The sequence below is a fragment of the Eptatretus burgeri genome, chromosome 1 (assembly GCF_056783735.1).
Source record: "Eptatretus burgeri isolate ZD-2024b chromosome 1, Ebu_testis_v1, whole genome shotgun sequence".
Taxonomy (NCBI): Eukaryota; Metazoa; Chordata; class Myxini; order Myxiniformes; family Myxinidae; genus Eptatretus; species Eptatretus burgeri.
Genome location: NC_140961.1, coordinates 150,492,006 through 150,506,895, shown reverse-complemented (window position 1 = coordinate 150,506,895; position 14,890 = coordinate 150,492,006). Strand labels below are relative to the sequence as shown.

General features: G+C 40.1%; 1 protein-coding gene across 1 annotated transcript in view; it reads left to right on the top strand.

Moving 5' to 3' along the window:
- Positions 1–14,890, top strand: part of LOC147035742 (extracellular calcium-sensing receptor-like) — a 103,274-nt gene that overhangs the window by 84,447 nt on the left and 3,937 nt on the right. Inside the window, exon 8 of the mRNA XM_085847189.1 lies at positions 6,887–7,276. Within this exon, the coding sequence (XP_085703315.1) occupies positions 6,887–7,276 (390 nt within the window). The remainder of the gene's footprint in view (positions 1–6,886; positions 7,277–14,890) is intronic.

Below are 14,890 nucleotides of genomic sequence, written 5' to 3'. Positions count from 1 at the left end.
ATTGAATAAATAAATAAACACTTCCGGTCATGATCTCCCGGCAAGCATCATCCCCCATGACAAAAAGCGGAAGCAAAAGGGTCATTGCCGAGACACGAATTTGAAATTGCCAAGGTATTGTGTTGTTGTTGTTGTTGTTGTTGTTGTTGTTGTTGTTGTTGTTGTTGTTGTTGTTGTTGTTTCCTTTTCTCTCATGTGCACACGTTGAGTATGAAGCTCACAACGTTCGCTATTATACACTTTTCGTTAAGAACAGTAGTGGATCAATACACGCTGCCTCACCCCAATATGTTCATATTATATGTACACATGCGATGTCGAGACCGTCTTATATTTCCTCGCCAAATATAGACGATACGGCGTCCATGGTGTTTCATACACTATCATAGGCCTTATTTACATCAACAAAAACCTATAGAGGTCGTCAATTATACACATTTCCTTGAGAACAATAGTTCATCAGTATCAGTACATGCTGCCTCACACCAATAGAAGTCTTCTAATATACACTTTCGTTGAAGCAGAGATATTTTTCCCGAGCAATTCCTCATCATAAAGCAGGTTTCCTCATCAAATCCTCACCAATTCCTCATCCATTTCGCATCCAATCCTCATCATCAAGCATTTACCTCAGCAATAGGACCAGTACCTCTATCAGGAAATTGTGCAAAAACAGAGTGACTATTTACTTTTGTTTAGTGGCAAAAGGTTGGTTGTGCTCCTTCCCGCGGACCCCAGTGAAAATCGCTGGAACTTCCACACTTTTTGAGCCGGACCCGTGCGTTTTGTCGCAGGGCTCTCGGGACTAATTGGCCTCCCCAGTTGGCAGCGGATCCCCTTGCAAGGACTCCCACGACCTGAGTTGTTGGGGATAGACCCCCGATGAGTTGCCTCGAGCATAACCACCACACAAAAAATTAATCCACACAATAATACATAATAGTAATATTTTGATAATTTTAATAAATTAATGATGCCTTATAAAAAGCGAAGAAGCAGCATTGTGAGAAAAACGCCAAACGCGAAGACTGTGAGAGCGTCACGAGATGTGGAGACCGAAGAGAAAACGACATCAAGGCGTCAAAGAGACCGGTCACGTTTGGCAGCTGCTCGGCTTGCAGAGACTCCTGAAGCTACAGACGCTCGGCGCCGAAGCGTTCGCCAAACAACCGCAGGAGCGAGAGCAGCAGAGCTGCCTGAAGCTACGGACGCTCGACGCAGAAGGGATCGCCAAGAAACCGCAGCAGTGAGAGAAGCAGAGCTGCCTGAAGTCTCGGACGATTGACGCCGAAGCAAACTGTTGCATTCAGCTGCTAATAGAACCGGCCCTTTCAAATCATCGAAAATGGAAAGAGAAGCCTTTAACTATAGACCGCATAATCAGTATCAATTGATCCCTCTACTTCAAATAGGTGGGATGGATGAGAACTGCCGTCATTGTGGGGCAAGAAAATTCAAGAAACAACCTCCTGGTATGTGTTGCAGTGGAGGGAAAGTGAAAATCACTGATATATACGAAGCACCAGAAAAGTTGAAGTCTCTGTTGGATGGAACATCTGCCCACTCGCAACATTTCCAAGGCAATATCAGGAGGTAAAACTCATGCTTCCAATTGACATATTTTGGAGCTGAAGAAGTTAGGTTTCCGGGCTACCTCCCTACGTTTAAGGTTTTTGGGCAAATATATCATAGAGCTGGGACCATTTTGCTACAACGCGGAGAAGAACCGAAGTTTCTTCAGATCTATTTCATGGGTGATCACAATCAGGAAGCTCAACATAGGTGTGGCGTTGTTGAAGATATCCGTCTCGAGTTGGTTTTGGACTTGCAAAAGATGTTGCATGAAACTAACAACATCGTAAGAAGTTTCAAAACAGCATTAGAACAGGCTCCCAGTGAAGACATGAGGGTTGTAATTCATACTGATAGAACTCCTGCTGGAGAGCATGAGAGAAGATACAACGCCCCACAAGTAAATGAAGTGGCCATCGTCATCATTGGGCAAGAATTCAATCGGCGTGACATCGTCACACACTGCAGAAATGACCAACTGCAGAGAAACAGTGAGACACACCGCTCCTATGATGCCCTGCAGTACCCGTTGATTAACTGGGAAGGATAAGATGGCTATTGCTTCCAAATATGGCAGTTCAGTCACACGACCAGACTAATGAATGTTGGAAAAAAAGTATCTGCTAATGATTACTATGCATACAGAGTCATGCACAGACGAAATAGTTTCAATATTACTTTGCGTTGTCGCCAACTGTTTCAACAGTATATAGTTGATATGTTTGCAAAGATTGAGTCTGAACGACTACTATTCATCAGAACTCATCAGCAGCAGCTACGCATGGCTGATTAAATACATCTCCGTGATTCTCTAACCAATGACGGCCATGCAAATGTTGGTCAATTAGTTATATTACCATCATCATTCACTGGTGGACGACGGTATATGGCAGAACGCACTCAAGGTGCAATGACATATGTTCGAACCTTTGGAAGACCTGACCTTTTCATAACTTTAACCTGTAATCCTCAGTGGCCAGAAATTGTCAAATAACTATTACCAGGACAAGTCGCACATGACCGACATGGTCTAATAGCGAGAGTCTTTCAGAGGAAAGTCATTCTGTTGATCGATCTTATGACGAATTTTAACGTGTTTTAACGTGGGTCTGTTGCTGTCTACATGTATACCATAGAATGGCAAAAACGTGGTCTTCCACACGTCCATAGTTCAGAGAAAAACTCAGACCCACCCAGATTGACTCAGTCATTCGCGCTGAATTACCCAACCCAGAAGAGGATCCGTTTTTGTACGCTATTGTGAAACGTCGTATGATCCATGGTCCATGTGTGGTAATAAATAGCAAGGCACCCTGCATGAGAAATGGAAAATGTGGAAAGAGGTTCCCGAGAGAACTCCTCCACGAAACGCAGTCGGATAAAGATGGATATCGGTTGTATCGTAGGTGGGCACCTGATGATAGTGGATTTGAAACAACGGTTAAAGTTCACGGTATTCCTGAAACCGTCGTTGTTGATAAGAAATGGATAGTTCCATATATCCCATTACTCTCCACTATTTCCAATGCCCATATCAACGTTGAGTACTGCAATAGTGTAAAAGCTATCAAATACATATGCAAATACATTTGCAAGGGCAGTGATCAAGCCATAGTAACCATTGAGAAAAACGACATCAACGAGGTTCAAAAATATGAAAATGGTCGATATATATATATATATATATATATATATATATATATATATATATATATATATATATATATATATATATATATATATATATATATATATATATATATATATATATATACATATATGCAGCAATGAAGCCATATTGATGATATTGAACTTCCCCTTTACTGGCAGGTTTCCTCCAGTTATTCAACTGACAATTCACCTTGAGAACGGACAGAGAGTTTATTGTCCAGATCAAAATGTCCAACAACGAGCGGAAGAACCTCCAATTTCTAACTTACTGGCATTTTTCAAACTGTGCAAAATTGATGACTTTGCTCGAAATTTACTGTATGTTCAGGTGCCAACGTATTTCACTTGGAACTCAAGTCAGAAACGTTGGAACAGGAGGAAGCAAGGTTCAGAAGTTCCAGGATATCCCGGCATTTACAAATCTGACGCATTGGATCAAGTATACACAGTACATCCCAATAATTTTGAGTGTTTCTGCGTCCGCCTCCTCCTGCAAGTGAAACGAGGTCCAGTGAGTTTCATAGACCTGAGAACAGTGGACGGGAAAATTTGCAGCACATTCCGTGAGGCTTGCAATCTCCTCGGACTCCTCGAAGACGATGCCCATTGGAACGCCACGCTTGAAGAGGCAAATGTTTCTCAATCCCCATCGACAATGAGGTATCTATTTGCTATTATGATAACTGCGTGTGAGATGTCAGATCCCAAAAGCCTATGGGACATTCACAAAGAGGCCCTGTCTGAGGATGTAAAAAACAGAGTCCAAAGAGAACACCCCCAAGAGGACATCCAGTACACACCAGATACGTTCAATGAGGCTCTAATATACATTGAAGATTTGGTATTATGCATGAGCAGGAAAGATTTAACTAAGTGGGGACTTCCCTCTTCTAATAGGTCTGCAAGCGCAACCATCAGTGGAGAATGGTTCCGTGAAACAAACTACAACACAGATACTCTCGCAAAGTTTGTTTCTGACAAAGAGCCGCTTCTGGTACAGGATCAGAGTAATGCATATCAACTGATTTCTGAAGCGGTTCAAGAGGGAAGTGGTGTGATATTTTTCTTGGATGCCCCGGGTGGTACTGGCAAAACATTTGTCCTCAACCTTTCGCTTGCTAAGATGAGGATCCAGAAAAAGATCGCATTTGCCGTTGCTTCATCCGGTATTGCCGCAACACTACTTTCAGGTGGCCGCACAGCGCATTCTGCTTTCAAATTGCCTCTCGACTTAGCTACAATGGAATATCCGTTTTGTGGCATTGGCAAACAAACTGAAGCAGAAAAAGTGCTGAAGAATTGTGACCTCATAGTTTGGGATGAAGGTATGATGTCACCTAAGGATGCATTTGAAGCATTAGAAAAAACTATGCGAGATTTAAGAGGAGTAGACCTGCCTATAGGTGGAGTTACGCTGGTTATTTCTGGCGATTTCAGACAAACTTTAACTGTAGTACCCCGTGGCACTCCAGCTGATAAAATGAAAGCCAGTATAAAATCTTCATACCTCTGGACATTCGTGCAAACTATCCATCTAACAACAAATATGAGGGTCAAATTATATGGTGATTTAGATGCCGGAAATTTTGCACAATTACTTCTCAAACTTGGAAATGTTGAAATCCCGAGCACAAATGATGTAATATCTATTCCCGATGACTGTGGTACAATAGTTTCATCTATGGAAGAATTAGAGGCTCATGTGTATCCCCATTTAGCGACGAATTACAAAAACATACAGTCGCTCTGTGAAAGAACAATCCTGGCTCCACTTAATGAAACAGTCTGTGTAATAAACCATCAGTTATTACGAGTAGTTCCAGGTGAACAACATAGTCACAAGTCTATTGACATCACACTGGATACTGAGCAAGCCATACATTATCCCAGAGGATTTCTAAACTCATTGGAATTACCAGGATTGCCTCCGTACAATCTGTCATTAAAAGTTGGATGGCCTATTATGTTATTACGTAATCTAGATGCACCAAAACTTTGCAACGAAACTAAACTGATTGTGAATAGACTACTACCACATGTTATTGAGGCCACTATCATGACAGGATGTGCGAAAGGAGAAGATGTATTCATTCCGCGAATTCCACTCATTCCATCAAATTCAACGATTGAATTTAAGAGACTACAATTTCCTGTATGCCTGTGCCTTGCGGTGTCTATCAATAAGGCACAGGACAGTCATTGAAAGCAGCAGGGCTGGAATTATCCACTCCTTGCTTTTCCCATGGTCAGCTATATGTGGGATGCTCCAGAGTGGGATCATCGGAGGCTTTATACATCTTGGCCCCAGAGGGGAAGACATCAAATATTGTTAATCCTCGAGCACTCCACTAAAATTATTGAGCTACTTCAGTTATTTCATAAACGGAAATAGGATGTGCGATGAAGGAAATACATGTTTCTGGTGAAAAATAAAAATGGTGGTGGGAAATAAAAAAGTGGTGGTGGTGGTTTGTATATATACATATTACAGATATAAATAGAATGGTGATGGCGTATGTGTATAATATTTTATAATTAAATAGTTATGGGCAATGTAGATATTTTATAGAATGGTTAAGGGCCGAGGTATGTTGTAACTTCGTATACATAATATAACATAATTTTTTATCAGGTAACAGACGTAAATAAATCAAATACGCTGGGCCAGGCTGGGTTATGCCCGACGTATAAATTAAGTCGCAAATGATGACATGACACCAGCATCACATTGTTGAGGCGTTATAGTTTTTTATCTGATGCGTCAATAAATCTTCACATTTTTGAACTCAAGTCTTCTGCATATAAAGAATGGTGGGGAAAATATAATATTATAGTGGTGATGAAAAAAAAAAATAATGGTGGCAGCCTCGACAATTTTACACTTTACTGTGACATATACTCCTTCACACCCGCCGTCATCCACGGGATTCCTGTGCGGAGCACGGGTATCCCTGCTAGTATATATATATATATATATATATATATATATATATATATATATATATATATATATATATATATATATATATATATATATACCTACACACACACACACACACACACACACACACACACACACACACACACACACACACACACACACACACACACACACACACACACACACACACACACACACACACACACAGTACACTGACCCTAAATGCGACATGACGCCAACATCATGCATATAAATTATACCGAAACATTACCTCCAAACTGAGATGGCATCCACGTAGCACTCAGATTTCTGCTTTGGATCGGCAGCTCTGCATTTTTTTATTTGTAACCACAAAAGCATATATCTCAGTGTTCATTGAAAGACCTGAGTGCCAAACGGACCCTATCTTACTTTGGAGGTGATATGTCAGTATAATTTATCTGTTCCAAATTGTGGAACTCATTTGTCAAATCTGCAATTGTCCAATTAATTTACAAATGACAACATTTGTTAGCAGCATCTTGCATGTCACAGGTCAGTCTCTGTCCAAATTGATCTCTATGGTCCTCCTAAAATGATTACTGATCTTGTTTGAGAAAGTTCTTCCTTTTGTGTTGTAACTGATTGCAAGAATATGTTTGTCATCAGTGATATTGATTTTTAAAATATTGCCTTTTACAATTAACAAATTTATCATGCCAGGTTCTGAAGACTGTTATCGCTGCCCTGATTACTTCTGGTCAAGCATTTATCGAAATGTGTGCACTGCCATGCCTGAGGAGTACTTGGCTTTTGCTGACCCTCTGGCGATTGCACTTCTTGCTGTTGCACTCTTTGGATTTGTGCTCATGCTTGCATTTATTGCTATAATGATTTGGTTTCATGAACTATCTCGTTCTAAAAACGACTCAATAATGCCCCTGGTGGTATTGATGGCAACAGTCGCATTTTCCTTTGCTAGCACGTTGAGTTTTCTTGGAAAACCTGTTGATATAACATGTCGAGCTCAGAGAGCTTTGATCTTCTTTTTATTGACATTATCAATATCCTGCTTGCTTACTAAGATTGTGGGCCTGATCGCTGTGAACAAAAGTAAAAATAAAATTCAAGTTAAATATGTATTTTTGAAAGAAACAACACAAAATTATTAAATCAAGGTTAATAGCCTACATAAGTAACTTTTGCAGCTAAATATATTTTCATTTTCAAAGGCTTGCCTTCTTTTATGTTTGTGCAATAACAATTAGCAGGTGCATTCATAACACATTCCACCATGAAGCCTGTTGGGGAACATTCATTGATGAAAATGTCTTTAATTACACTGCTACTCATTATCATCAAAACATGCTGCAAAATTCTTCTGAAAGCATTGTTTGTAACAATGGAGTGTTGCTCTCCCCTCTGGGATGGTGCCCCTGCCTCATACCTTTCTCGGCTTATTAACCTCGACCATCTTCGAAGATGGATGGAGGTTACTGTTTTCACCCCTTTATGTTTGTTTGTTTGTTTGTTTGTGAACAGTATTACGGAAAACTCCTCGACGGATTTCGACGAAACTTGGTGGGGCGGGGGGGGGGGGTTAGATATGGTCCAAGGATCATGCCATTAAATTTTGGACTTGGTCCACCCCGCCCACAAAAAAAAAATTGTTAGAGAAATTTTTTTTTTTTTTTTGCATTTCTACATGTTTAAAATGATTTCCAACCCCCCCCCCCCAAATTTTTTTTTACCCCCCCCCCAAATAAAAAATAGAGAATTTTTTTTTTGCATTTCTACATGTTTTAAGTGATTTCCAACCCCCCACAAAAAATTATTACCCCCCCAAAAAAATTGTTAGAGAAAATTTTTTATTTTGTTTTTGCATTTCTACATATTTTAAGTAATTTCCAACCCCCCCGCCCCCCAAAAAAAGAAGTTTGAGAAATTTTTTTTTTTGTATTTTTACATGCTTTAAGTGATTTCCAAACCCCCCAAAAAAATTGTTACCCCCCAAATTTTTTTTTTTCGCATTTCTACATGTTTTAAGTGATTTCCAACCCCCAAAAAATTGTTACCCCCCAAAAAAAAGATTTTTTCATTTCTACATGTTTTAAGTGATTTCCAACCCCCCAAAAAAACATTGTTACCCCCCCCAAAAAAAAAAAATTGATAGAGAAATTTTTTTTTTTTTTGCATTTTTACATGTTTTAAGTTATTTCCAACCCCCCCCCCCAAAGAAAAAATGGTGGAGAAAAGAACTATAACTCTCAGCAATGTTGACATCATATTTAATGAATAAAGGGGCTGTCACACCTTGACGATTTAGCCAACCTATGCCGATTTATGAAAAATTTGCCAAATAGGCTGGCACACGTCAAATACGTTATGGGTACGTTTTGTATGCATTAAGAGCACGCTGAAAAACACTGCCATAAGTCATAGTACGCTGGCTTTAATCGTTGAACTTTGTGGTTTTTCTCAACTTTTCGTATGCTTAAAATTTTACGACGTACTCGGCGTTTGGCTCAGACGTTCCGCTACGCTGGCCCTAAGGTTTAGGCACGTTATGCGATCATTGACACACGTTATTTATATGTTCCTCATATGTGGAAACACGTTGAGGTGACATTTGCGTACCCAAAACTTATTCATAAACTCTCGGTAACTTTTTATAAGCACGCTACACGAACGTTGTTCACAGCTCACAACGCGTAACTAGAAAGTTACTCATACATCGAAACACATCAAAGTAATGTTGGGGAACCCGTGACTTATTTATAATCTACGAGTAAGGTGCTTGGGAATTAGTTTTAGAGCATGTCCTTTGAACAAATACATTGTTGACGTATTTGACGTCTTCAGGACGACCACAGAACTTACTGAACGCGTTTCTAACAAACAGCTGACGTAGAATGACGTATTCGCAGCGATTTCGGGAATTGGTATATAAAAAGGGCCTTCGCACGAGGAACCCGTCTTTTTTAGACTTCGTGGTGAGTACATGTTGATGTCATTCCGAGAGGTGGAGGATAGGGCAAGGCTGAGACGACAATACCTACCTGTCCTCGAACATCAACATGACCTCATCGAGTTGACACTGCACCAGTTGCGTGCTAATAGAGCCGGGAGAAGAAGATGTGAACGGAGGAGAAGGAACTGGGTCAGACCATGGATCGGGAGGCGACGCCATTACGGCATATATGACCAGCTCATGGTGGAACTCCAGAACGAGGACCATGCATCCTTCATGAACTTCCTGCGAATGCCTCCAGCGATGTTCGACGAGCTGCTAGCCAGAGTGGTTCCAAGGATAACCAAGGATTATTATGAAATCATTTCAATAGTCCAGTGGAAGCGATTTAACTCGTTCAATGGAAACGATTTCAATTGCCGAGCACCAGCATCCAAAAACAATAGGCGAGTGACAGCAAGTTAACTCGTTCAATGGAAACGATTTGAATTGCCTTGCGCCAGTGTCAAAAAACAATAGGCGAGTGACAGCAAGTTAACTCGTTCAATGGAAACGATTTGAATTGCCTTGCGCCAGTGTCAAAAAACAATAGGCGAGTGACAGTCGTTTATTAAAATAGTTGAGTGGCAGTCAGTGGACAGCAAACGTCACGTAATCGTAAGCGATGCGCTCCCACGTTATGCATGCGCTCGACTATCGTTGGGCATAGGCTGTGGACGCCTAAAACATGATAAGCAATCGTTGGTATAACTAATCTATAAGTTATCGAAGCGTTCTGTGTTCATTACTCGTACATTATGCATTTGTCAAAGTCTTTTTTAATAATTTCAACAGTAAAACAAAGATATATTTCATCTTCGGAATGAGGAAAAAAATTTTGCCCTTTCAGAACATCGAACAATGGTGCAAAGTATTCTCCGATTCGTTGACGCAACGAGGATCCATCATCCTCCACATCACACTCACATACTACTACTGACATAGACATACAGCGACTTCCAATGCTACGACCATGACTACTACTACTACTACTACGATTATTACTGTCACGCACACCTACTACTAGTAATAGGACTGCTAGTATTGATACTACCGGTGTTCACATCTACCCACCATGGAGTCTGGAACAATGATGGGTTTTTATTGTGAAGCCCATTTGTATATACCAATTCCCCTAAACACTGCCAATATGCCAGTACACGGTAGAAGTAAGTTAGAAACACCTTCAGTAAGTTCTATGGTTGTCCGGAAGACGTCAATTTAATTCGTCTACATACGACAATGTGCGTTTTACATACGTTACAAATAGGTTCATAGCATGTTACTCAAATGTTAGAAGCACGTTTTACTTTGGTTCAAAACATGCTACTCACAGGGAAAACGCACGTTACTCTTACGTTCCTAGCATGCCAGTCATTGGTTCAAGGCCAGTTATACATAGCTTCAATGCACGTTACTCATAGTTTCCAAGCACGTTAAACATAGACTAAGCTGACGCTACTCATTTGTTCAAAGCACGTTACTCATCGATTAGAAATTTGGTTTCAAGTATGTTGGCCATTACCTTGACGTGCTTCGACTTATGAGTAACCTACAAGTAACGTGTGCTCACCGTGTTTAAACGATCGCGGAACGTGCTAGGAACAGATGCCAACGCATGCGAAACATGTGAGCCTTACCTCGAGTACGTCTTAAAATTTTCAGCATGCTTGAAATTTCACGACATAACAAACGGACTCGGTAATATGCCAGCGTACTTCAATGATTTCCAGCAACCTCTAAATGTAAACACAACTTACCTGTAACATATCTGACATGTGCCTAGCGTTGTAAACACATTTTTCATAGAATGGCATACGCTGGCAAAATCATCAAGGTGTGACTGCGATGTTGACACTTCAAATTCTCAGGCAGTTTTGATTTCAATTGGCGTCCGGCAAGTATTTAACTGGCTACGCCACGAGTTTGCCGGCGATACGTATAGCACGGAAAGGGTAAGTTAAACTCTCGTTTGTCATAGGTTTTGAACGCCGACCACAAGGTAAGCATTCGTTGGTTAAAGTTATGTATAACACAACGAAACGTTCTGTGCCCGTGACTAATATGTTATGCAAACGATCAACACGTTATGAATACGCCAAAAACTTAACAAAAAAAACATCAAAATTTCAGCCTACGCCAGCGTTTTACATACATTTTTATACGTTGCCATTGCTGCCTAAAACGTCAAGGTGTGACAGGGCCCTAAGATATAAGGTTCACTTGAGTGACCCAGCAGTATTGGCGGCGGAGGTTTTGCACTCTCCCGAGTGCTTCCCCTCTATTTGCTGTTGTGGTGGAAAATAACTCAATTTACACAAGTTGGATCAGCATACCAAATGAGAATCTTTAATTTCATATATACAGAGGAATAGCATTGAATGATTCACTGAAACATTTGAATGGACCACTGAAACAGAAGCCTGAAGCAATTCTTCTTATATACAATTTGACATTCCAAAGGCTGGAAGTGGAGACATTTGGCAACTCAACTCCAGGATTAGCTTATAAGCATTTGGCAAAATAACTCAAAACTGCAAAACGTGTCCACTTTGGGTGGAGGGAGAGAATGACACAATCGTGATGAAAGTTTGCAGTGTTATCAACCAGCTCACCCTGTTTCATTGTGAGACATTCCTTTTATCAATATGTAGGTCAAAATACTCTGGGGTAAAGGGAAACATTACTGGTAGCCAATTCGACTTTCGCATAAAAATTAAATTTATAAAGTACCAGCAACAATTATAATTGAGAGTACATGAATATAATTAATTTTCTTCCACTCTGTAGAAACCACGGAACATTGGTATCTCCTGCGATTAAGCTGAGCCTTTGGGTCTCACTCTTTCACCGGAGGAATGTTAAACCATCTCCTCTCCGGCCTCACCCCCACAACTACCCCACCCCACCCCCCATCATATTTCGGCAGGGCATTCCACATCCACCAGCAACCCCCTTCTGTTGAAACTACTAAAATCAAGAATCACTGCTCACCTTCACTCTTTCCTCTATTTCCTCACCTCTGGAACAAACACCAACACTCTTTTCATTCCCATTTGTCACTCCAGGTCTTCAAACAGCTGTTCACCACTATCTATTATCTTCCTCCATCAAAAACCATCATCTTTTCAACCCCCGTTAATCCACCCAAAACGCACCTGCCACAAATTCCCTGCTTTTCTTCCTGAAAATCCCTGTCGTGTCCATCTTGTTTACCCCATGTACCCTGCCACATCCCTCGCTCCCTTCAACAGCTCTCCTAATGTCTTTGTTCCACACTGTTTTTTGCTTCGCTCTCCTGCCCATCTTGTCTCCTGCTCCGTTTGTTATATGTTTTGTGTGTTAGCTCTTATACAAGCGTCGACATTGTATACAAAAATAAAACAAAACTGGTTAGCCATAATAACCTCTGTCATGTGAGGTTTTAGATTGGAACATGTAAACCACAAAATGAACTAAATATGCCCATTTTTGAGGAAAATGAGGTCAGACACTTGCTCATACAAAAGACTAATATTTCTTTAAATTTTTCTTCACCTTTCTTCATGGTGGTTAACATTTCCATGTCAAAATTTGGTTGTCAATATTTGGTACGACAGAACTTTAATATGGATACAAATAAACACGATATAATAGTGACTGAAGCTTTTCGTGCTGCACTCTTCATGGTAAAAAAATCGCAGCAAGTGAAGAAGGAAGTGAAGGTGTGTGCTTTATATGCAGGTCTCAACAAGGTAGACACAGATTGCTTCAACCGTAACGACGTCACGGTTAATCTGAACACCCATTGGTCAGCTCATCATCTTCACCTCGAGCTCCCATTGGCTGGAGCAGAGTTCTTCAATGATTGACGTTTGCAACCACATCCTGGAGAGAAGGGGAATGGGTTTCCCCGAAGGTCCATTCACCATTTGTTACCGTACTTGCCTTCATCTTTCCATGATGAAAGAGACACAGAGATCGTACAAATTCCTTTTGATGACATAATATTGGATCGGTGGTAAGGATGAAGGTTGCTTCCAACATACGAAAATGAAATGAGCTCTGACCTCGGCTCAATATCCTGAACATATCTGCCTTGTACTGATCTGCACAGATAGGGTTGGCAACCAGGTGCTGTGCAATGGCAGATGAAGCAGGTACAGTGGCCGGTGGTTGCTAGATATTTCGACATGCTCGCACTGGTTGTGTTCCAACCCTCACAATCTTTCATCAAATCGCCAAAGGCAAGTGTTGTTTGATCCGATCAGCCAATGTTAGTGTTGTGCGGGCAACGTACCAAGCTTCCCATCGGCACTTAAACTCATAAACAATATTGCTTGTTTGTGAGCTGGGTAGCACATCCTTGTTGACTGAAGTCAGCAAACGGCGAGAGGTGAAGATTACTCGGGGTTGCACATCCAGGAACGTGTTGGACTCAATATGTTTGATTTGTACTTCAAACCTTCGTGATGATTGCCCTTTCCAGGGCATCCTGATATAGACTGGACATTTGTCTGGACCAATCTTCCGATCTTTTGTCGAGTTTAGAAATTTGTGTCGGTATCTCTTAACTATCTGCTCAGGATAACCATTCTCACCAAGTATATTCATGATTTTGTCAATTTCAGCAGGAAGATTACAAGGTGAACAAATCTTCTGTGCTCTGTTAACCAGGATATTGATCAAGGCAATTTAGTTTCTCTTGGAGCTGTAGGAGACCCAGCGAGTATACTGCCCTGTGAAAGTCTGCTTCCGGTAGACGGATGTTGTGAAACTAAGGTTGGATCTATCAACCAATATATATATATATATATATATATATATATATATATATATATATATATATATATATATATATATATATATATATATACATACACATATGTGTTAGACGCAACTCCTGGCTGTTATGGTGGGCTTCGCCAAGGATTATGTCTCACATCGTAAAACCACATAATCGACAAAGAAAAACTATCCGTCTGCCACCCAGATGATTGTTACCACAAATGCAAACCATTCAAACAGAAGGCACGTGATGTGATCGGTGTGTAAATCGAAACATGTGTCATGCGACGAGCACTACCCCTATCTCCATTGGACAGAGTCCAACACCAAAACATCACCTCCAACACAGAAGCCTCGTCCCGGCGACTCTGTCAAACTGAGAAAGATTACATATTCAACATCAGTTAAAAATGAAACGGAGCCACCTATCCAGATTTCAGGCTTGGTTTCCCTCATAAGGATGGTATACCGGTAAATCTATAACCAATGATGACCACATTCATCGTTTAAACATCAGACCCACCTCCTTACTTATGGTGAGCATCGCAGCGGATTATGTCTCACATGGAGACCATCACTGCAGATTATGTCTCATGGTGTAGGACTGAATGTCCAGTGGAGATCAGTGGTGGGAGGGGGGCGAGTTGGGGGGGGGGTTCAGTAGTTGTTTTAGGTTTCAAAGCATAAATAAATAAAAAATAAAGACATCAACAAATATATATATATATATATATATATATATATATATATATATATATATATATATATATATATATATATATATATATACATATATATATATATATATATATATATATATATATATATATATATATATATATATATATATATATATATATATATATATATATATATATATATATATATATATATATATATATATATATATATATATATATATATATATATATATATATACATATATATAT